We start from the raw sequence: 23,112 nt of genomic DNA on the forward strand, positions 1-23,112 counted from the left end.
AAAAGGAAAGAAAACGCTAACCTTTTCATATTGCAAGTGTCCTGTGCTAGGTAAAGAAGATTGATTCAAGAAGAAGCAGGTTGCTGGGATCTTTGAATACATCCATGTTAATCATTTGTCTCAACTTTACATCATTTGGATTGAGAGACCTAATGGCCTAAACAAAGCTAAAGCCTCACACAAGAGTTTCCAAGACCACATTGCAAACAAGCCCTCTAACTACAGGAGACCAAAGCACCTGCTGTTCCTCCTGCAGAACATGGCTTCTTTAGTCCAAATAGGAAAAGATCAACACATCTCCTGTTCCCCATAGGTCCTCGTTTTAGTTGCCTCGACTCCCCACACAACCCTCCCATAGCAGCCATAGGCTTTTCAGTATGACAAAGTAATTTTACAAAAGCAGCTCAGTGCAGAGCACATTGTGGTAAGTCAGGCAGCAATGGGATACTGCAGTCCCTGGCTCTCCTCTCTTGGTGTGTAGTGGAAATCTTCTCACTGCATAATTAGACAGTGCTTAGTAGAATTTAGTATAACAAGTCCTGACTCCTGGGTGCTACAGGTGTGAATTTGGAAACTAAAAATACTAAGTCATGACTCCTTAGCAGCCCGTCTTTTCTTAATCTCCTGCTGGAACTATTTCATTTGGTGAGGTGAAGAAAGCTGTGTTAGGCTGCTGCTGAGAGATCCTGGTGTAGCTCTTCAGATTCACGTGTGATGCCTATATACAGTATTTGTATTTTATACAGTATTTGTATTTCCATACAAAGTTTGCCACAAGTCTGCAGACACTCAACATGCCAAGACTGGACAAGATCATGATTCGAAACAACCACAAGCAGTCAAATCCAATTCTACTGGATGCAGTTCTGAGCCACATTACCACAAAGGCTACAGACACTGGGCCTATAAATAACATTCATGTAGTGCCCCTGTACAGCGGTCACTACAACCAGCACAGCTTAGTAGAAGATAACATACTACTTCCATTCTTGTGTTGATATCCTAAATGGATGCAACACCAAACAAGCACAAGATTTTAAAGTGTGGATGCTATGGTGTTTGGCTCCATGCCCTGTGTCACCTTGGCTTTACCCAGCAGCCTGCTCTGGATAGGAGCTGCTGCAAGAAGGAAGGAGGAGGGGTGAAGGCAGACCCTGTTCCCTCAGCTGGTGGAGGCTCTACTTCCTCTGCCACCAAGGGACAATGGAGATTCAGGTGCCCAACGTGAAACTGGTGCTCTCTGGAGGTAAAAGCATGCTGGAAGGGACTGCGCTAGGGTCTTCCTCCCTGGAGGGAGAAGGGGAAGACATGGGACCTTGGTGCTGCAGTGGGTTTTATCAGACCAAAGCCCTGCACCAGGCCCTCATTCCAGAGGGGCCAGATCAGCTGGTCAGCTGCAAGGGAGAGCAAACTCCCAAACTTCCCTCTCTGTGGTCCTTTACACCTGACTGACTCCTCTGCTGAAAGATTCAACAACATCCTCTTGGTACGTGGGGAGACATTTTTCTTTTAGCATTACCAGCATAGCTGAGCTGACTTATCAGTCTTATCAATTACCAATGCAGAAGGCTTGCTGGCATGCAACAGGATAGAGAACGCCATTGTGGGCCTTCAACAGGTCCATGCTACCACTTCGAGTCCCACTTCCACCATTGCCAAACACAGACACAGAGTGGGTGCACCACATGTGACAGCCACAGAGACGCCTGGAGTAATCCCAGCCAAAGAACAAAGTTCAAATAAGTCATAATTTTATTCCAGAGTTCCCAGCACATTCTGTAGTTAACAAGCCCAGTGACATGGCACAAATATCAAGCACTCCCCCTCTTAAAATCTTTCTTTACTCTCTGTAATGGGATTTCTTTTGTTGTGTTGGTTTTTTTTTTCTTCTTCTTCTTTAAATCAAAACACTGGAAGCATTAATTAAAAGTAATTGTTGATGGTATCATCCTAAATACTTACTGTGTTTCTTATCTGGCAAGCTCATGCCTTAGATTCCAAGAATAAATCACAAAGACAGCAGATACCACATATCACCACAGAAATGAGTTTAGCCTGGGAGAACAAATTAAGTAAAGATACAATCTAAAGCCCAGATCTCCCTTTGGAAATGATGTTTTGGTCTCACTCCTGTTCACAGATGCTCTTTGCACTTGCAAGGCTCAAAGTAAAGCAGTAGCAGAACAAAGCTCATGCCTGTTAAATGTTCTGGTGAACTTGCTCTACACAGGGGCAACAGAAACTACCCTTGCAGGGCTCGGGGAAGCTGTACCCTGCCCCATCCCTGCACACTGCTTGGCCACACAGCTGGAGTACACCTGCACCACAGGGGAAAAGAGAGGAGGCACAGCGCTTACCATCCACCCAGGGAAGAGGAGGAGTCCAGCTGCCACAAAAGGGCCTGGCTGACATGACCTGGTCCATGGCAGGAGTAGAGAGCACAGTGGGTACGGGGCACCCCAAGTGCTTTGCAGAGAAGCCATGACTGCGTGGCTCCTCCTTTCCTGGTGGTGCTGCTCCCTCCCCGGGGCTGTGGCCCAAGTGCCATGGCAGAGCCTGATGCTCAGATGACTGCAGGGCAGGCAATCACAGCTTCCCTGCAGAGCACCCGTCTCTTGTGTCAAATAACTGCACTGAAAGCAAAGAAAAAAGCCAACTTTGTTGACAGAAATGCCAAAGGCCTCTCCTTCCACACCGTCCTTTGTATTGCCATCTACAGCTCCTGCACATGATTCAGGGATCATTCAACAGCTTTATTTTTCCTGGGCTTTATTAGCCATTGCAGCTTCTTCAGCCAAAATCGGAGGCGGGCTTGAACGAGTCACAACTAATATCATACTGATTAATACTTATATGTCACTGCAGTTTCCAGCTGAAGGTATATGGCTGTAGGTGAAGTTGAGGAAGGAGAAAAACACTGGGTTCCCCATAACAAAACTCAACACAGACACTTCAGGATTAGCTAGGTATCAAACACTTAGATAAGCAGTGGAACGAGAAAATTAAAATTCACCTAACATTAAGAGGAAAAGTGTTCCTAGGCTCTTAGCAACTGGCATTAACACCTGTGGCAGGCAGTGTTATAACACAGCTCCAATGTGTACTCTGTAATCTTGCAATTCGTATTATCAGAATTTTAAAATGCAAGAACAATTCTACTCTTTTTTTGCTCCCAATTATTATGGTACCAATCTGGTGAAATTGCCCCACGCAAGGGTAATGCAAATTGCCCCAGACAGGGAAGGGGGAGGCAATTTCACCAGTGGTTGGGTTACCTTTTTCTATAACATACTTTTCTTCCAGGTGGTCCCTCACTGTCCTGGACTCCCCATAGCTCTTGAAGAAAACAGTTCTTTGCTTTATTTCTCTAGCAGCAGGTAGGTATTCTCCTTCCGGGGAAGTCTTGGGTCCTTAACTGCAACATTTCCCAGAGAGGAAAGCTGCTCTGCGGGAAGCAATGTGGCAGCTCTGTACCTCAGAGGCATTAACTGCCCAGACTCATGTTATTCCTGAGACTTACTTTTTCTCTCTAGTGCCAGGCAGTGAGCATTTTGAGGCACTGGATCAGCTGCTAGCAAGACACTCCTCCACCTCCCATTACATGCACTGGCTGCTTCTGCACAAGCTTTCACGTGTCAAAGAGGCAAAGGCAAATGGCTGTGGCTCCCACAGACACAGCTGCTGTAGCTGGGCAGAGCAAAGGGACCTTTTCGGAAATAAGGACACTGCACCAGGTATGGTGTAGATGTGGTAAAAGTGGGCCAGAGGGAGAAGGGAAAGAGGAGTTTGTAGCATTCGGGGAACACTTGCCTGCTCACAGGAGGGCTGTGCCTGCCCCAGGAGCCCATCATCACCAGGTTTGGTATTCAATCCCTTCCAAACCCAGGAGAGTCCTTTAGCAAGCAGCTGGAATAGGGCATCCCCAGACTGAGCAAGCAGCAGCTAGCAGAGGATGAATTACTTCATCACCCCAAGACCAGTTTCAGCTACCTAATCAATTTTGCAGGGCACTAAATAAAAAGAAGTTCCTTAAAAACTTCCCTGCAGTACCTTTCTAGGCAGAGTCTAATAGGCAGCTACAGTCCCCAGTTCAATGACAAAAGCCACCCAAGGAGCATTTCAGTGACATGACGCCGAGCTAGACAAGAGCACGAGTCACTTAATGACTCTCGGATCAGTCATGGCTGGCAGATATTTGTGCTCAGTCTACCAGCTGCCCTGCATGGCTTAAGTGTTGAGCCAAACATTTGGATTATGAATGGAGTCGACCTACCGGATACTCTCCAGAGCAACATGTGTACGTGCAGACCCTGTGAATAACCACAGTTCTCATCTAACGTCAGACATATTCTGCACTATTTCAAGATACAGAGCAGGTAAGACAGCAATAACTGACAGTTAAAACACATTGCAGGGGCTGCCACGATGCTGAGGTCTGTTACGGCTCCCACTGAGCAAAACACTCACCTACCGGATGAGGGGTGAGAGCTTCTGAATGCTCGAGCACTTTCAGAGCCTGCGCAAACCTTGCGCATGATCTGCCCTCATGTGCAGCTGCCAAAAGCTTTTTGTCACTAACACCTATGACCCCCCCCAAAGCCATACTTTGGTCCCCCATCTGTAATTTGAAGACTGAGCTATGCCTTCATGTCTTTCACTTGTCCTTTCCAATAAACAATCTTTTTTCCAACTTACGCCATAAAGTTCTGATTCCAGCTGGAAGTGAGACCACAGGTAAAGTTTAGAGGGGAGAGAAAACAGATTTGTTTGAAAGCCAGTGTTGTGTGCTGAGGTTTGGTGGGGTTTTTTTAAATGGTAACTCCAGAAAACAACATATACTGGATGATTCCAGTGACTGTTTATCACAATGCCTAGCTAATAGAGGTAATAGCCTAGTTTGAGATTTTTAGTAATTCAAAACTGTTCATGTACATAAGAAATTCCCAGAAAAGCGCAAAGCACTGGGGCCTGCTGCCGCCCCACACCCAGCACTGCAAGAGACTCTCCTCTCTCACGGAAAAGGATGTTTCATACTCAGATGTAACAGAAAGGAGCTCAGCAAGTACAAATTTCATTTCATGGTTTTGTACAACACTAATGTAATACACACAATCACATAAATAACTGGTACAGAGTACATCACTCATGATGACAGAGACAACATCACCATCCAGCCTTTCTCAACATTACATCAGACCCCAGGAGCCATAAGCATTCAAGTCTGAAAGGACTGCAGTAACTTCAACCATTAGTGCCAGAAAATGCACTGCCCTCGTGAAAGCTGTACTTAAAATGCAGATTACCTAACACACAAAATGAAGGATCCTGCTGAATTTTAAGGGCTTGGATATTTTGCACAGTCTCCAGCACAAATGCAAGCAGTGTCATTAAGAAGGGTGCACTGTGGCTTCCTTTCCAGTCTGTCCTCCTCCAGGAATCAGTCTCCTTCAATTCCATCGAGTAGAGGGTTGCTCCATTGAGGTCCCAGTGCCCAAGCCTGGAAGTGCTGTGATGTACAGGGCTGCTGATAAAACATCATCAAGGTGAACAGGCCTGGAGTGAGCACACTGCTTTGCTGCCCTTCCCTCCTAACAGGCCTACAGGAATGCTCCTTGAGTTGCTTCCCCACTGTGCATGGCTACTGCTGGCCAGTGAGAAACACATGGCCTGCAAGCAGTGTCCTGTGCTGTGATTCTGCCAGCCATTTTAATATATGTACCAGATAAGCACTGAGATTTAGTAAAGGAAACGGGATAAAAGCCAACAAAACACTCCTTCCATACTCTGCAGTGTTTATTCAGCCCAAATTTCTGATGCACTCTATTGATCAATCACTTTGGCTAATTGGGCATTACTCACGCCACCGCACAGCGCGATGTTCACAATGGCAGAGCAATAGAAGCATTACGGGGTTCGGGTTTTTACAGCAGGTGTTTACATGTAGCAGGTCCTTGCGAAAGGGCTCATTATAGGATGATTGTCCCTCTGTGAACAAAGCAGCAGCACTTTGGGCTTCTCCAGGGCTGAGAAGTGCTACGTATAGGCACAGTATTGTCATCATTAGGAATCGAGGTTGATTAGTGCCACGGAGAGCAGCTACGATTAAGCAGGTTGGCTCTGTTACCTCTTTCCCTTTCTCTGGTTTAACGGTGATCCAAACCGCAAGGCACAGGTGATGACAGGAGGAGAGTAAGGGGAGCAGGGTGGGGAAGGTGACCATTAAAAAAAACAAAGGAGGGATACTCTGAGACACACAGTTACCGTAACAGCAGACAAGCAGACCAGAGGCAGACAACGACAAGCTGACCTGCTGATTTGTCGCCCAGTCCTGGAAACCCTCATGCACCACACCACTACCAGCAGTCCTTCAGTGAAATGCCAAAAGAAACATCAGCACCACGTTGACGATGATGAGGAAGAGTAGGATGACAAAGACCACTACCCGCTGGGTCTCCGGGTTCATGTTGCAGCGGAGGAAAGTGTGAAGTGCACTCCATTTGTGCCTGCTTCGGTCGGGGACCTTTGCCATGGCTTCAGCCCCCAAAAAAGGAAAAAAAAGAAAAAAAAAAAAAAAAGCAGGCTGCTTAAGTGACCGCTGTACAGCCCACAGCAGGGGCACAGATGGGGGCAGAGGGCTGCAAACAAAAGCTGTTTTGCAGCTCTCAAAAGCAGAAGTCTAAATGGTTCGACACAGCCATTGCTGGTCCTGCACAGCACAAGTGCCAAAACGCCCCCCTGCCCACCCCCTTATCTCAAGGGGATGCTTATCAGCACAGCCGTGGGTTTCCACATCTTCTTTGCCGAAGGAACCATCACCATTGCTTTAGCAGAAGGAAGACATTTAATTCCTTCTTGCAGAAAGCCCGAGCGTGCCGGAGCACTGCAATCCGGGCTGTGATATTGGCTTTCCAGAGAGCGGCTCAGCTATTTGCTGGGCGCCGTCTCCAGGATACATGCAGGCCTTAGCAACGCGGCAAGCGCCAGCCCGACGTGGTGGTGTGCAGGGGAGGCTTTTAAGGAGGGTCAGGAGTGGATTAGGCGGCTGCTTTTTTAAATCCTTCCACCCGCACTTAAAAGCGTGCCAGCAATACAGACAAGTCCTGCTAGAAGGCAAATCCCGCTCCTCTGGGTGGGGTTGGGGAAAGCTGGCCGTGCAACAGTACAAGGGCATGGTGAGGGCATACACGGCTTCCTGCACACCTGAGTGTGCAACAAGCTGCTGGGTGTTTGCAAGGAGGACAGGGGGAGATGCAGCCCTTTGACTGGGGGTCCAGGAGAAGTGGCTCCTGTTTGACTCTGCCGTCCACTTCCTGGCAGGATCCTGGAGCCAGAATGTCTAAAGAACTTGGCTTTCTCTGCCAATGCCTCCATGGGACTGAGGCACTTAAACCCCAAATCTCTGCAACCAGAAAACCCCTCATCAGCTCTGCAGAACCCTAAGCGTGCTTTTATGAACTTAACATTTTCCTGCTGGACTGTGAAGTTCACCAAGCATCAAGCTGTCTGGGGTACACTCACAGATGCCCTAGCCTAAGCATAGCTCCCACCAATGTATGATCATGATCAGGATGAAAAGGCACTCGTCCTCAGAAAAGTCAGGGATGGTTCTTGGAGATCACCTGTCACAAACAGGCTCTTTGACTACAGCTGGAGCCCTTCTCTTGCCTCTAGCCAGGAGCCCACCTTTTACTCAACAGCTGACAGTAATAGCATTCCCCAGGAAAGGGAGGACCCAGAGTTCAGGACCTTCATTGACAGGAGGTAGTACAACATCTTCCAGTTCTCACGTGCTCGCCCCACACACACCCCCTTCATGAAACTGAGAAACGTCAATCCAGCCCCAGGAGCTAGGGCTAGGATACAGTAGCTAGTGCATGGAGCTAGGTGCAAAGAGGATGACTCTGCACTTTACCCAATAGGTTCAAACATTGAAAAAAAAATCCAAAAAACCAACGCGCATAGATCTATACACATGCATTCCTAGGAGCATGAACCAGAAGTCATGGCTCCCCCCTTAAACATACTGACTGCTAAACACCTGTGGTAGAATCCATCTCTGGGAAGGGCAATGAGGGAGCAGCCACATGCTGTGGGTACGAACAGAACGCACTCAGCTGCTCTCACAGTTGAGAGAACGCATATTAAAAAAGGTGTCTTTTTTCAGGTGTTAGCACATCAATGTCCATAATTTTTCTTGAAAATCTGTATATCTCCTGTATGTATCCTGGAACACAGCAGGTGAGAGACTTAAATGGGAACAGGTTTAAGAGTTATAGTCTGGCTGGGTACTTCCCCCCCCCCCCAAATTGTGCTAACCTCAGCAGGGGTTATATAGAAAGTGCTGAGCAGTCAAACAACTTCCACTGTCTCCTTATGCTTCCGTAACATTTAAGGTATCTGACTTTTTTGGCATTATAAAAATCAAGTCTAGAATTATTTCAGTTTGCTGGTTTCTGAACTTAAAGATCCTGCAGATCTCTGTCTCTAGCCTAAATATAGAACAAGGGGGATAATGCGTAGGACAAGGGCTTGTGCTCTCAAGTCCAGCTTCAAGACCTGACAAGCAGAACTTCTCATATGGAGCAAACTACTGGGATCCACAGGCTGCCCAAGCTCCCAGGTAGTTTTGAGTTTTTGGCCTGCATTCAGTTAATGGCTTTGAAAAAACAGTTCTCCCTGCATGATATTTAGGTCCCTAAGCTTGCAGACTTCAATTTAATGGAATTTCTTCAAGTCCACAGTTGACCCATCATTGCATTGTTCAACTCCTGGGCATTCTGCAAATCTTGTCTGATTTTGAAGGCATTTCACAAACAGATTGAGTTTGGGCATAAGCCACTGAACAGTATTTAGGAGGGATGCAAATCTTCAGGAGAAGCTAATCATGGTGAATGGGAAGCACGATCACATACGCTTCTTTGAAACCTGCACTACCATCTTCTCTAGTCACTTAATTACTCTCTAGTTACTTAATTACTTAATTAATAGATAAACTCCAGTGACCCACCAAGACACACACTGGTGAGTCAGGCTGGCAGAGGTATACCGTTGGTGCCACAGGATACCGGGCCATTTCTAAAATCCATGATGATGTAATTCTCTAGTAATCTCCTAAAATCTTTGCCACTCATGAACATGCTCAAGCACTTGAACATGAAAGCACAGAAAGTTTGACTGAATATCTATAAAGACATCTTAAAGGGGAAAGTAGTTAACTTCTTGGGCACTGCTCTGAGACTGCTTGGAAGGAAACTGATACCAAGATGAAAATACAGAAAAAAAAGATACAAAATTGTAACAGAAGGGCATTTTCACCTAACTTTGCTGGAGCTGTCTCTAAGATAAACATCCTAAGCCACAGCTATGTTCATTTGCTTTTCTGATGTACAGGCCTAAGTGCCCTCCTGTACTACACTGCCTGGACACATACAACATGTTTACCTTGTGTACATCTTGGAGCATTACACAAGTAATGTTAAGTTGCAGTTACCCTTCTGACCCCACAGTAAATAAGCAAGCATGAGTAGAAACTGATCTCGACAAGGACAAAAACTGCAGCATGACTCTAGCTGTGACCTGGCTTTTGTTTTCACCCCCATGCAGTGAATCCCCTCACACAGTCCTTCACAGAGTTTGTCCATGGGGGAGTTACTTCCATGGCAACTCAACCTGCTTGCAGAGGAGGGAGGGGCCTCTCCAGCTCCTGCCACATGCTGCTAAACACCACGTGGCATTTTTCTATGACAGAAATAAAGCCTCATTCTTATTCCTTACTGATCAGACGCGCTCCTGTGGTAGGTGGCATCAGCAAGAGATGAAATAACTGAAGGTTTTACCTTGCGGTTTGTTGTAGAGTGGGATATAGTCTGTATTACTATCACTGAGGGAGCATATTTCAAGTAAGTGTTGCACAATCTTCATTGGAATCTAATTTTCAATTGTAATAATTTATGTCCAATCCTTCCTCTAAAAGCCATCCTCAGCCAGGACTGCACTAAGGGAATAACGCTGCCACTCAAATGATGCAAGTGATGAGCACAGGGCAGCCTCAAAGGCCTAATGGCTCCCAAAGCCACACTGCAGTCACAGGAGCACACAAGCCTTCAGAGAATAAGTTATTCAAGAACCCCCAGTCTAATATTAGATAAAGCAGAAACAGAAAGATACTTTTCCCCTCTTTCACAAGAGAGCAGACTTGGAAAGCAAGGCTTTGAGTAGTAAAGCTAGATACCATGCTAAAGCGTATTTCCAGGACTTCCTATACTTGACTTAGCACAAACAGGGATGTGCTTGCTACAAGTACAAGACACACAATGCAATTCAACTCCTCTTAAAGCCAAGGACGCGTTAGTATTGTAGGTACAAATAAACTGCGCTCTAAAAATCACTAGAGGAAAAAAGAACACTCTTACTGGGTCATTTATCAACACCCCCTCTGCAGCTATATGAAAAATGTGTCAAAATATTAACAAGTAACAAAGACAGGAGTAGTGGTGCTAGAACTGAGCCTGGATTAGGCCTATCCGATACGCAGACGCATACTTTTTGCCTCAGCTGCGCTGCCCTATTCTCTGCGGAGAGCACAGAGCATAGACAAACCAGTCAGTCAGTTGTGGGTTTGCCGCCTCTGTTCAACAGAGTTTGCGTACTATACAAACCCAGAACTGAGCATGGAAATACTAACTTCCTTACAGGTTTTCCTAAGATGTTCCTAACTAGGTATCTTATGAGGTAGCATTACTCTCTCTTTTTACACCAATGAAGCCAAAGACACAAACATGAACTTCCCTGTCCCTCTAGTTGGCATCACTGGTTGTTGGGATGCTGTGTATACAGAACTACAGAGGAAGAGAACATGTCCAGCACATGCAGAAGCCTTCAACAGTTCAACAGCCACAGTAACAAACTTTGCCTTGATCCATATAACTGGTTTTCCCCCCCTTTAACTTTTCTTTGACAGAATAACGACCACATTATTATTGTCCTTTTCATAACACAGAGCTGTCGAAGAGCTTCTCAGGTAAGAAGCCTCTATTAGTTTTTATTTTTTTAATAGAGTGATGAAAATACTTCCACCTAATAACATTGGGGTAATAGACAAATTTCAAATGCATCTTTCAGAGAGGAATCCAGGCTCTGAGTGGACGTTCAGTGGACAAATTTCTACTCAGTTTTCAGTTCAGCAACTGAAAACAAGGACCAAGAATGAAATCGTGAGAGGGGCAAGCATTGCTACCTGCAAATCAATCCATGAAAATCGTTTCCTTAACTCCCCAATATCCCGCTATCACACTTTTCTCTGCATCCAAACTAAGCAACTGTCAACCCTGTTATGCTTTGAACTAACCCTCAGTAACAACTGCAGCTAACACCTCCCAAAAGGATGGAATTCACTACGGAGCCATGGCCAGAAAACATCAGAACAAGTACAGCTTCTTAAAGTGCATATAATCATATATTTCTAAAATGGAAAACAGTCTGTCAAAGGCCCACAATTTGCTCTCAATTTTACAGTGTGTAACACCGTGTTACTAGAGCACAGTTACTCCCACTGCATGTTTCTCTAGCTAGTACTGCATGGTTTAAGCCCACACAGCTTTTACAGCCAGTACTTCCTTGGATAGTTTACTCATGTAATACTGCCAAAATGTCACAAGTTGTTCTCTTGCTTGAGTACTAAGATTCATGAGATAATTATCAATGGAAAGAAATTTGGCTTGACAGTTTTTTGTGTAGTGCACAGATTAAGACATGGCCACATTGTACAGTGCAAGAAAAGCAGCCATTTAGGTGGGCCACCCCGGCAACAACAACAGAGACAGAATCTGCTTAGCAACCAGACTTTTGCTTTGAGACTCTACTAAAGCTAGAAAATCTCCCTAAGTTCTCCTAAAGCAAGTTTTATTTTCAAGAACAGCAACAAGAAGTATTAACATGTTTAAAGCATCTGGGAATTATTGTCATGGCCTAGAGCTCCGGTGTCGGAGGAACCATGTTGCTGCTGTGAGCCATGTACCGACACAACACATCCCACGCGCTTCTGTGAGTCGAGGCAAGGGAGCTTCCAGCATCACACACAGATGACAACACATTTCCAGGATTGGGCTAGAGCTGGGCATGCATTTGGCTTTGACTGAAGGTAGAAAATTCTCTTTCAATACTGATGACAGATGACAGGTAAGGGATACAGACAGGAATGGCCTGGTAAACAAAACTAAGCATGTTATGATGGATGTGGTGGAGGGAAGGAACAAGCAGAGATATGCAAAGACAGGCTGGCACAGCCCATGCAATAGCCTAGGAAAATGAATCTTTTCAATACAAGATTGGACACAGGCAGAACAAAGGATGCTGTATTAACAATGCTCTGAAATAAAGATGGTAAGGTGGATGGATAGGAAAGGAAACGCTGCATCATAGAGACCTGGCAAGGTTAACAGCTTGAATGCAATAGCTAGAAAGCGGTCAGAATAGAAGATGACACTCTTGTTACAGAGTTGAGGAACAGACAGGGTGACAATGTATCCTTAGTGACCAAGGGAGGTGATGTTCAGGAGGTCCTAGAAATTATATTTTAATGCCTTTTTTTTTTTTTTTGCTATCCTGCTTTTGAGCTGAAATTTTGACAGCCATGGATAACACCGATAGACAAGGAATGATCTTCACTTGGGTACTATGTCGGCTGGAACAGAGAAATAAGGGAGAAACAGAGGCAGAGAAATACTCTGGGAAAAGTCAGGGAAAGACAAGAGGGAACAGACATGGGTACAGTTGTGGGATCTGAAGCAGGTGAGGACAGAGGAAGTTGCAGTGAAGCCAGTGAAAATAGATAACGTGGGTGAGAAGAAGGGTATGAGTAACAGTGCAAGGTGACAAGATGAATGTGGTAACTAACATGGAGCAGAGGAAGATGCATAATGTATGGAGCTGAAAAAACCACTAAAAGATAAAAACTCTTACAGGGATTAAGAGAGGTGGCTGGAGGAGGGAGGAACAAGAGCAAGCTTTATTTTTTGGTAGTTTCTAGATCATAAGACTCCTTTCCTTCTGACTATACAGAGTTTTCAAGAAAGCCATGTGGTTTTGGGCTGTCTGGCATATTCTGTTGAGCCCACACATTATAAAATGAATACAGGGTCCCTTTAGCTGTCATCTGTAAAAAAATGTGTTTATTTGCAGAGCAGTGTTATGACACTTTCCTGACTGCTCAGCCTTCTCCTTTCTTACAGGATATACCAGTCTTGCAGATGTAGAAAACAGGAAAACTGCTTACAGGTAACAGCTTGGTAAAGTTCTTCCAAGCTGGCATGTAATAATGTTAATTTGAGAATACTCCTTCACTGTCTTCTGAAACAGTTAAAGGAGCCAGAGGAGGACTGGTGAGAACAAGCAGCTCCATGGAGTATGAGAATGAGAAAAGCTATAAGTGGGTAAAAGACATAGATAAGCTGTGTAGAAGAAAAAGGCTAGACATTTTTATGTTCTACACACAGAAAAGCAGGACAGAAATTTTACAGGGCCAAGCAACTTTCCAAGGCCATCTTTTTCTGAGACCTCTGGTTTAGCCAGCAGGCCAGAAAAAAATGCAGCAGAACAACACACCCTGAAGAATGAGTCTTGATGGGCTGTTCTCCAAGAACCTGCCCCATCAACCAATAAATTAGTAACAATTAAGATACTGCTCAGAAGCAAACTTGGTAAGTGGCTTTCAAGATGATCAGCAAGGCAAGGATGGGAAATTCATAGCCCCAACAGTAAACGAACAAGGTGCCCCTCTGCTTTACTAGCAAAGCATCCATTAGGGACAGAGGAATGTGAAAAAACAGAACATTCAGTCTATATTGGATAGCTCAAGCAGCCTGCTTTCTTTTCCTAAAACCCCTTGACATGAAGATTTGCTAGTGCAAATCAGTGGAATAGCCAAAGCAGGATCCTCTCTAAAGTTTAAGATAAAACCAGCTAGAAGTAGGATTGAAACAAAATAACCCCATCAACACCTTTCCAGGTCACTGTTCTCTACAGCTGCACCTGCCCCTCAAGCCAAAATTTCAAGAAAGAAGCTGCACGTGATGTTCAACCGCAGTAAAGCAGCACAGCTCTACTCCTGTCCTCTGAGGCCCTGATCACACTCCACAACTCCATGCAAATCTGTCTGACAAGTATGTGCCACATGGAGATGTGCCAGTCAGTCCCACACCACTAGGGACAAAGGCCATTCTGTTCGCCTGCCTATGGAGCGTGCGTGTGTTCGAGTGTGGGAGTAGTGGGGTTAATGCAAGTAACATTTCCTCGTTTTGCTGCAAGGAGCAGGCGTATGACTGACCTGCACTGGAACAGTGGCTCTCCCAGGGCATGCCGAGGGCATTGAGCAAGGGCTGGCCCCAAGTGCCCCAGAGGGAGGGGGAGTCTTTCCATGAGCCTCAGGAAAAGCGGGGTTGGCACTTCAGCAGCTTGGTTGTTCTGCTGATCTTTCCTCCCTCTACAGCTCCCACAGTTTTGCTGCTTTTATCAGAGCAGTAATATAAAGCTGCAAGGAATATGCCAATGCCTTCACTGCATTAAAGCACGGCTGAACTTGCTGCTAACTCTGCTCCCAGTTTACTGAGTGTGGGACAAGGTATCTTGGTCACTGAACAGGGCTGAAGCTGACAGGGAAGATCTTTTGAGGGATTAACAGTGCTCTCTGAAGGGCCAGAAGAGTCAGGAGGGATTTTATTTTTCCACCACAGGGTTCAAATGTCTTCTGGGGATTAGGAAAAAAAGAAAACCTTGCAGAGAAGAGCTACTCTAAATCAGGATTTGGAGAGAAGAGAACAAATCCAAGAAATGTTCTGATATCAAAACCATCCTGAGAGGAACCTCAGGCATAAGTATGGTATAAAACCAGATATATTTGCTCCTCTGCCTCTATGCAAACACTTAAACCTGGAATAACCTCTACGCTAACCTTTACCCAGCATTCCTACTCTGTCTCATTCCTTCTTTATCCCCTTCTCTCCGCAAATCTCTGTACTCCAATATCCACTTTGTTATTGTGCTGTTATCCATCACAGGTATGTACTGAACTAGCAAACTGGGGCACAGACATCCCAAAAAAATATTTTTAAACTAAAGATATTGGCAGAGTGAATTGTAAGAGCAAGATTCTGCAAAACAGACTTGTCTTTGCACACCATTGGGCTACCATTTCAAGCAGGAATAATTCCAGTTTAATTTATGCTACACTTCTGAAGTCAAATCTTAGAAGGGGTGCGAATATTGCAGTGCTTCTAATGCTCTTACTCCCACAGAACAGTGGTGGGGAGTCAGGTACCAAACCACGGATCCCTGAAAGCCAAGCAAGGAGTTCCCGAGGATAGCTAGTGAGATGCATCAGGACAGGAGCAAGTTCCTTCTCTGTATCAGACAGAGGGCGGGTTTGAAAGCAAGGCTCCCACTCTACACATGAATAGTGAAACCACTCATCTTCACCTGCTCACAGGTTATCCTTGGCTGTCATTGTACAGGGTCTAATTGACCGTGAGCGCTCCACAATCGGGTCCTGTGGGCAACACTGGTTGAAGATGGCAGATTAGAAAGCCTATGATTAGGTGCACGTGAGAGCCCTCCATAGGTAGGGACCATCAGGACCTCAGAGGATTAGTGCCTGCCTGCCACCCTAACTCAAGCGCAGCAGAACAAGGATTTGAAGATCCCAGTAGCGCCATAGCAGATGGCCCTCGTGTGCTAGAAGTAGCAGGCAAGAAGCCAAAGCCTTCTACAAACGTAACCCTTAGCCCTACAGGATACTATGCCACTGGTATGGATTAAAATAGCTCTTCTAATGTGCTGCCAAAGTATTGGAAGTTGGTTGCAGCCTTCACCATAAAGAGACAACCACCTCTTGTGATTAGCATCAGTAGACACATCATGTTTTCTTTAAGCTGTGAGGAGCATCACACTGTTACAGGAACCCATGGATACACTGGATAAAATACAAGCAGACTTTGAGATGATTTGGCTCATGTTACTTCAGGAGTTAAAACACTGTTGGAATATTTTTTTTCCAGGGGGAAAACTGTTTGTGGAGCCAAGCCTCTCTCTACACCCCAGTAACTGGGAACACATATAATGCCAGCAAACAACAGACATTATTAAGAGTCCCCTAATACTCACAAGCTATCATTAACAAGTGTTAACAGAAGCTGTTAGAGTCTTTACAATTTAACAGCTAGCAGGGCTGATGTAAGAACTCCAAAGCCATCATGCTGTTTCCAGTTATTTTCATTGAATGACATATTTAGGCCTGTTTTGCAGCCACAAATGAAAGTTTGGGCAGTACCTTCCCCCTTTAAACATGTCAGGGTGTGTGTGGGTACACACCTGTGCCCACAAAGCGGTGAAACACAGAGGCTACCTCTCCTGTTCTGCTTCTTCAGTTTGGCTCCTGGAAGGAGGAGTTCGGTCCATTCAGAGATCAACCCCAGAACCCAGTCATTCCCTTAGGCATGTGCAGGGCCCTTCCACTGTAACACCTCAGCTTTTCTGTTTAGGAGTTAAAACTGGGACAGACCCCCATGTGCTATTCTTGCCCCAAGAACTAAGCTAAGCCTGAGGTTTTTTTGTTTGTTCCTAATGAGTATCAGATTAATAGGGCTATTTAGAGAAAGCATGGGTGTAGCAAAAAATTATACATTTTATAGAAATGCTTCTGTGTGGATTGAACACCTGCTGTTGGTCTGTGTGTATGCCACAGACCATATCATACATGGTGTGGGAGCTACCTACCCACACCTCACACATGCGTGCAAACAAGCATTTGGATTGCTAAGGGCTCACTGCATGACTGCAAGTGTGAAAGCTTATCCCATTTCTCCCACCTTTAAAAAAAACCCCCACAAACCAAACAACAAACAAACAAACAAAAACCCAAACAAAACAAAAAAACCCCAAAACACCAATATCCACTTACAAGATAGTCTTTCCTCAGATAATGACATTTCACAGTGCCCTCTTCATCTTCAGCCTGCTGGGGGAGGATCCCTTGTACAGGGGACAACCAAGTCCTAACACTGACAAGGGCATGAGAAAGTGGTTCAGAGCAGCCACAGCTGCCTGTGGTAGAAAGCAGAAATATGGCTCTGGTGACCCCCAGGACCACTTAGCTCCTGATCTTGATGTTTGATGAGACATAATTGCTATAGAGTATTTGAATATACTGATTTTCTTTTAATCCATTGCAAAAAAGCCCTCTGAAATGACCTTAGAACTGTAAACACTAAATCCATCAGGCAGTAAAAGAAGTTAAAATTCTGACTCCATACTCTGAACATTCACATGTGAGCCCTATACAAAGTTATGCAAGCACTCGGGACCAAAACCTCAGATCCAGTAAAGATTTATGTCCATTGGGGAACATTATTTCTTGTCCTTGACAGCACTGAGCTTTATACAGTACACTGCAAATCAATCATAATTGCTGCTTCTGGACCACAGTTGTCAACCTTGGTTGCAGAAATACGCAAGACACAAAAGCGGGAATTGACCCCACCGGAAGAAAAAAAAAGGGGGGGGGTATTTGTTAACTGGTTTCTATTTGCTTTAGTATCAGTTGGGAGAGCTACATACTCACATTAAGATATAAAAGTGGTAATAAATCTCCTCTCCCAGATTACACAGGAATGTTATATATTGCTTCCATATGATCAATAATTCTAATTCTGTTTTCAGTCTGGAAATCAGTTGCAATCATAGCTTTTTCAACCTATTCTGTACTCTTAAAAAAAGGGGATGATAACATTTCATAGCTCTATTTAATTTTTTTTCTGTCTTTTGAAATTTGTCCTCATATAGTACACAAGACATTTCTATTAATTGGAATGTAGATAGATAATGTGAAAAATGCTATGAAGGATATTATTCATGTTTAACAAAATTAAAATATGTTGTTCTGATTTCATCTGCATTAACATTTTATGAGTTTTGGGGTTTGTTTTGTGTTTGGTTTTTAAAAAAAAAAACAAAAAACAAACAAAAACCAGTTTACATGTCTGTCTTGTTTAAAATTGGTTGTGCTTGGAGGAGCACGGGATGAGCCTGGAACAACTTCCCAGTGAGTGATCAAAGAGTTTAGCACAAGAATAATGCTTTAGAGACTCAACAGTCCCAGCTGTACACGGCTCAGTAAGACAGAGTATCTGCTGCCCTTGGTACATGGCAGATGTATTGTTTGTTCCACTTCCTGAATATTTTTCTGTATGAATGACTCTGTTAAATCAGAAACATATATGTTGGAACCAATTAGCTTAATTGTACCCTGCCAACAAGCACTGGTTAGCACAAACATCTGTAACATACTACAATATTGTCCCTTTAAAACATAAGGCAATGGTGTTGCATGTCTTAGATAAAATCCTGGCCTGCTGAAGCCAATGAGTCGGGCATTTCCTCAGGAGCAAGACGTCACATACCAAATTCCAAACTTATCAAACATAGAGCCATAAGAGATAAGGAAAAAAACAGGAAGTCTTGCTGTTATTTTCCAAACAGTTAGTGCTTCCCTTTCACAAGATGTGGATGGTACTGTTCATATAGGGCTGCAAGGGGCTAAACACTCCACATGCTGAACTGCAATAGCATTTCTTCCAAAGCACAGAGCCATATGGACCCTTCACACAGTATGACAGAAAAACCCCTTTGTACACATCAGATATTTCCAAGCAAACAGGCCTAAGCCTACTCGCCCAGGCCAATTACTTGATAAGCAGTATAGTTTTCCTCATTATCACCATGATCACTTGAGACCTGCCCAGGCAGGCTTTTTATATGCTTAATCGCTCCTGTTCTCGACTTCAGTCTACATATAACACATTTCATGAAGCTTGAAGATAGGTCTGTCCTATACATAATATCTTTGCAGCGGAAGGACAGAACCATAATGCATTTGCAGTATATATTTTTCTCTTGCCACATTTTATCTAATTATACTGTGGAAGCAAAAAGATACAAGGATAGGGTCTTTATCTGGAACAAACACAAAGTAAATTCCACCAAGAAAAATCTCTTGTCACGAGCATCAAGAATGCATTTGAAAGAATGTCAAACAGATGCCCCAAAAAAAGGACTTCCCCTGCCTCTTTTCTCATCCCAAACCCTTATTATTACTTTTTGATTGATTTTCCTTGGCTCTTACACAGTCTCATGCTGATCTTCTTAGGTGGGTTCTATACAACCTTCCCAGCTTTCTTTTATCCCCCTAGTCTTCTTGCCAATAGATTATTCTAGTTTTATGAAAGGTTTATTTTTTATTTCAAAACCATTTTCTCTTGATCCAAAATGAGCTAAAACTCAGTGGTTGGGTGTTTTGTTTTTTAATGCAACACTTGGTCTGCCAAATGCCTTAAAAATGTATTTCAACCCTCTCTGTTTATTTGAAAGCTGCTTCTTCCAAGGCGGCTAAGAATAATGCGGTTACCATAGTTTCCTTATCCCTGACCAATAAAATGTAATTTGGAATACAATAAAACAAAGACAAGACTACTCACAAAATGTGACTAAAAGATTGGACATTGATATCTTCACCCCACATCACTCCTAGCACAACTACGGAAAATACTCAAGACTAATCAATACCCAGCTTTTGGTCCAGCAGGGAAGATGAAGATAAGCCTGTCCAATTGCCAGCTATTTGAGATATTTCAATTCCAACACTTAAGATATCTATTCATGCAAAATCCCTACCTCACAGATTTAGTATTTCACGTCAGAGATTTTGTATTTTACTGTGCTCTTTTGTTTCAGGAAGTGAGTGTGTAGGAAAGCACTTTGCTAAGGCTCAGTGAAGCTAAGTGATGGATTAATTACCCGTAGGAACCAGTTGACAAAGTAAATAATGTACTGCCTGTTCTTACAGTTTTGTTGACCCCTGAACAGGCAAGCCTCTAGGGAACAAGCCAAAAATAATCTTTCTTCTTCCAGTCAACTGGCCAACAAAACCCCACATACACTTCAAAGACTACACAAACTACACCTGCTTTGGACACATCCATTTGATTTCTTGATTAGAAGTTAAATGATGAAATTTTACTCTAATAAAATGAACTTTTAAGAAAAGAAAGAAAAACAATTTTTCTCAATAATAATCAATAATGAAAGAGAAAATGATAACGTGCATGATGGATATACAGACCCACTGCCAAGTTAATTTTTTTTCCTGAATTTGAAGAGTTGTAAGGATTTCCTTTAAAAAAGGAAACAGAAATCCAGAGGATGTTCTGTTTGATGAGACACACTAAGAAGACTTACAAAGCCAAGCACCTGAATGGGAGGGAAGCAGACTCCTCCTCCCACACTCTCAGTGCACACTGTGGGACTGATGCCTGTGGTGCCTGGGACTCTCTCACAAACACACCAGGTAAATGCAGGAGAATGCAACTCAAGATTTTCTGTGTTCTACTAATGTTTGCTTGCCAGTGACAACAGCCCAAAACAGCTGAGGTTAAATCAAAAAGCTCTGGCCATGGTTTGATAACCCCTGGATGTAAGCAATAGGGGAAGAAAATATTGCAAGTCTCTTCCTTACCCCAGGCACCCAGGGCTGTAGTCAGGGATTCTGAACACTAGGAGCAGGAAAACTGCTAGAAAAGCATTTGCTGCTGTTGTTTTTGAAGAAAAAAAAAAGCACTGACTAAACAGGCATGCCTTTCACAGCCCTAGAGTGAATTTACTGGGGGACAGGAAGAAGCAGTAAAGATCAAGCCTACATTAAACTTTGCACCCTTCTCGTCTACCAATAAAGAAGTATGTAGACCACGTTTTTTCAGCATTTCCTTTATGCCTTCAGTACACCACATTTCAAGTCTCACACCAGCCTTCACCAGGCTGCTCGTTAATGGCTTAAACTTCCCATTCAAAAACACCTAAGAGGACAGTTACCTGCTCAGGATCTGCGGCTCTGCATTACCCTACATTGCTGTCCTCTCCTGCTAGGGACAATGCCCTGATGGAAAGCCCAGACCCTGTCATTACCCAGTTGGTAAGTGGTACCCACAGTAAATGACATTTGAAGCCCCACCCACTTTGCCATTATCGGTTTGGTTGTTGACCTTTCTTACAGTTCACAACAAGAACCGGCACCCTTCCTTATCCTGCCTGTCAGAAACCAACCAGCGCAATACCTCATTGATGGCAAGCTGTTCTCCACCTCCCCCAGGGTGGCCGTAGCGGTGGTTGGAGCTCCGGAAGTCCTCATACAGGTCCTCCTCACTTCCCACATCATCTGTTAGAGCTGTCTTATCCAACGCCCCATCAGTGATCACTGCAACAACAACAAGAACAAATTGGTATAGACCACAAGATCCTCAGCAGCACTGCATCAATTATATGAGCTTGGCTGGGGTGAGGGACACTATAACACAGCATAAGAGAAAAAAAAGACAAGGAAACTATATAGGCAATTTCAGGGCACAATTCCACCCTGGTGCATGGCCATTTTTCAGAGAATTTTTCTCCATTCATGTTTTGTTACCATAAATGATTGTGTCTTTTTCTAGACTGGAAAGTATGATTTTTAAAAAATACAACAACTCTTTATGTTACAAAGAAAAGATCAAATAAGAGTAAGAAAACAGGCTCTGAAAAAAGGCACAGGGCAGAGATGACGCAAACACGATTTCATTATGTGGTTGCAGTGTTGACAGTAAACTTGACTAGGTAACAAGCTCATGTCTACCAATTCACACCTTAATGATTAGGATTTACCAAATCCTATCAGACCAAGGAAACTCTCAGCCTTTGGGAAAAACATTCACCTTCCTCTTTGTCCACACATTTATTTAATTTCAGAACCTTTTTTTTTTTTTTCCCCTGAAAGGGTGTTTGCTACAGAAGTATCCATTATTACCACAGGAGGGCCATTCTGCTCAGCACAGCCCCAAATAAGCAACAGATAATGGCGGGTTAGTGGTCTGTAGCTAGAACAAGCATTGAAGTCTCAAGATATAAGCATAAGCCTGAGAGAAATAAAAATATAGCATTTATACTCCTTGCACAGAAGAAAATGGCACTTCATCTGTTTCATAGGCAGGAACCTTTTCCTAAGGTGTCCTCAAGGTATTAGCAACTACCCTTCAGTGGCACGTTGACCAATCATTCACTCATCCCATACCAACATAGGCTACTGAGCATAAAATTTCCGTTCTTCAAATCTGTGAAAAATGATTAAAGAAAACAGTTACTGACATATTCATCTGGATTAGCAACTGCTAGGACAACAGTTTCCATGACAAAGAGGTGGGCTTCATAAAGATTTCTACGCATGAAGTAAGTAGCTACCACAAAGATGGTGCAGAGAACAACAGCCAATGTGACTACCAACTTTAGTTTAACAGATTTGACATGGCTACAGTAGTAGAACTGAATGAAGTGAAACCACAGATATTGCTATCCGCACTCCTGGTGACAGTCTTGGCTGTCCAAGTTATACATGATGTCATACTCAAAATTTTTGCAGAACAAGTGAAAAAAAACCTTTGAGCTTGATCTTGTACAGCTTGGATAGGAAAAACACAAGTCAGAGTCTGGGGACACATACACCTATTCTTGAACCCTCATTTCACTCCATAATGCAAGTGCATCCTATGAACCTAATTGCATCAATGGACCAAGAAAAGGTGCCTAAGGGTTCATTAGCTTATTATTACCTGAATGCAAAGCTCCCCAGTAATACAAAATAAAGTGCTGTCACAGGTTACAGCAAGACCTGCAAAGATCATCCTCGTCAATGCTTTCATTACATGTGATGTTTTGTTTTGGATGCATCGCTTGATTACTTCTAATAACATGGTGAGGTGTAAATTCAGTGTAGCAGCTATCAGTTCATTGCAGTAACTTGACACCAAAATGACTGGAGTATGAGCTATTTTTGAACTAAATACTGATTGTTTATGCTTTGAATTTGATAAATACGCATAACATAGCAAAGACATATTCATTGTCTAAACCTGAAACTCCACTCAATATTGATGGCAGTTCAGGACATGGAGGTGCATATGAGCTTATGATTAAAGCAGAGTTTTCTGTGGAAGTGTCTAACTACCCAACCATTCAACTTTAAGTGACATTTCACCAAAAAAT

General features: G+C 43.7%; 1 protein-coding gene across 4 annotated transcripts in view; it reads right to left on the reverse strand.

Moving 5' to 3' along the window:
* The window catches only part of ARHGEF4 (Rho guanine nucleotide exchange factor 4), a 221,545-nt gene that overhangs the window by 23,057 nt on the left and 175,376 nt on the right, over positions 1–23,112 (reverse strand). For 3 of the 4 annotated variants that reach the window (XM_054836092.1, XM_054836091.1, XM_054836093.1), the window contains one exon: positions 21,156–21,295. In XM_054836092.1, coding sequence (XP_054692067.1) covers positions 21,156–21,295 — 140 coding nt within the window. Of the gene's footprint in view, positions 1–6,307; positions 6,908–21,155; positions 21,296–23,112 lie in introns of those variants that run through there. The other variant, XM_054836094.1, reaches the window with a different exon arrangement.

This window comes from Grus americana, chromosome 9 (assembly GCF_028858705.1).
Source record: "Grus americana isolate bGruAme1 chromosome 9, bGruAme1.mat, whole genome shotgun sequence".
NCBI lineage: Eukaryota > Metazoa > Chordata > Aves > Gruiformes > Gruidae > Grus > Grus americana.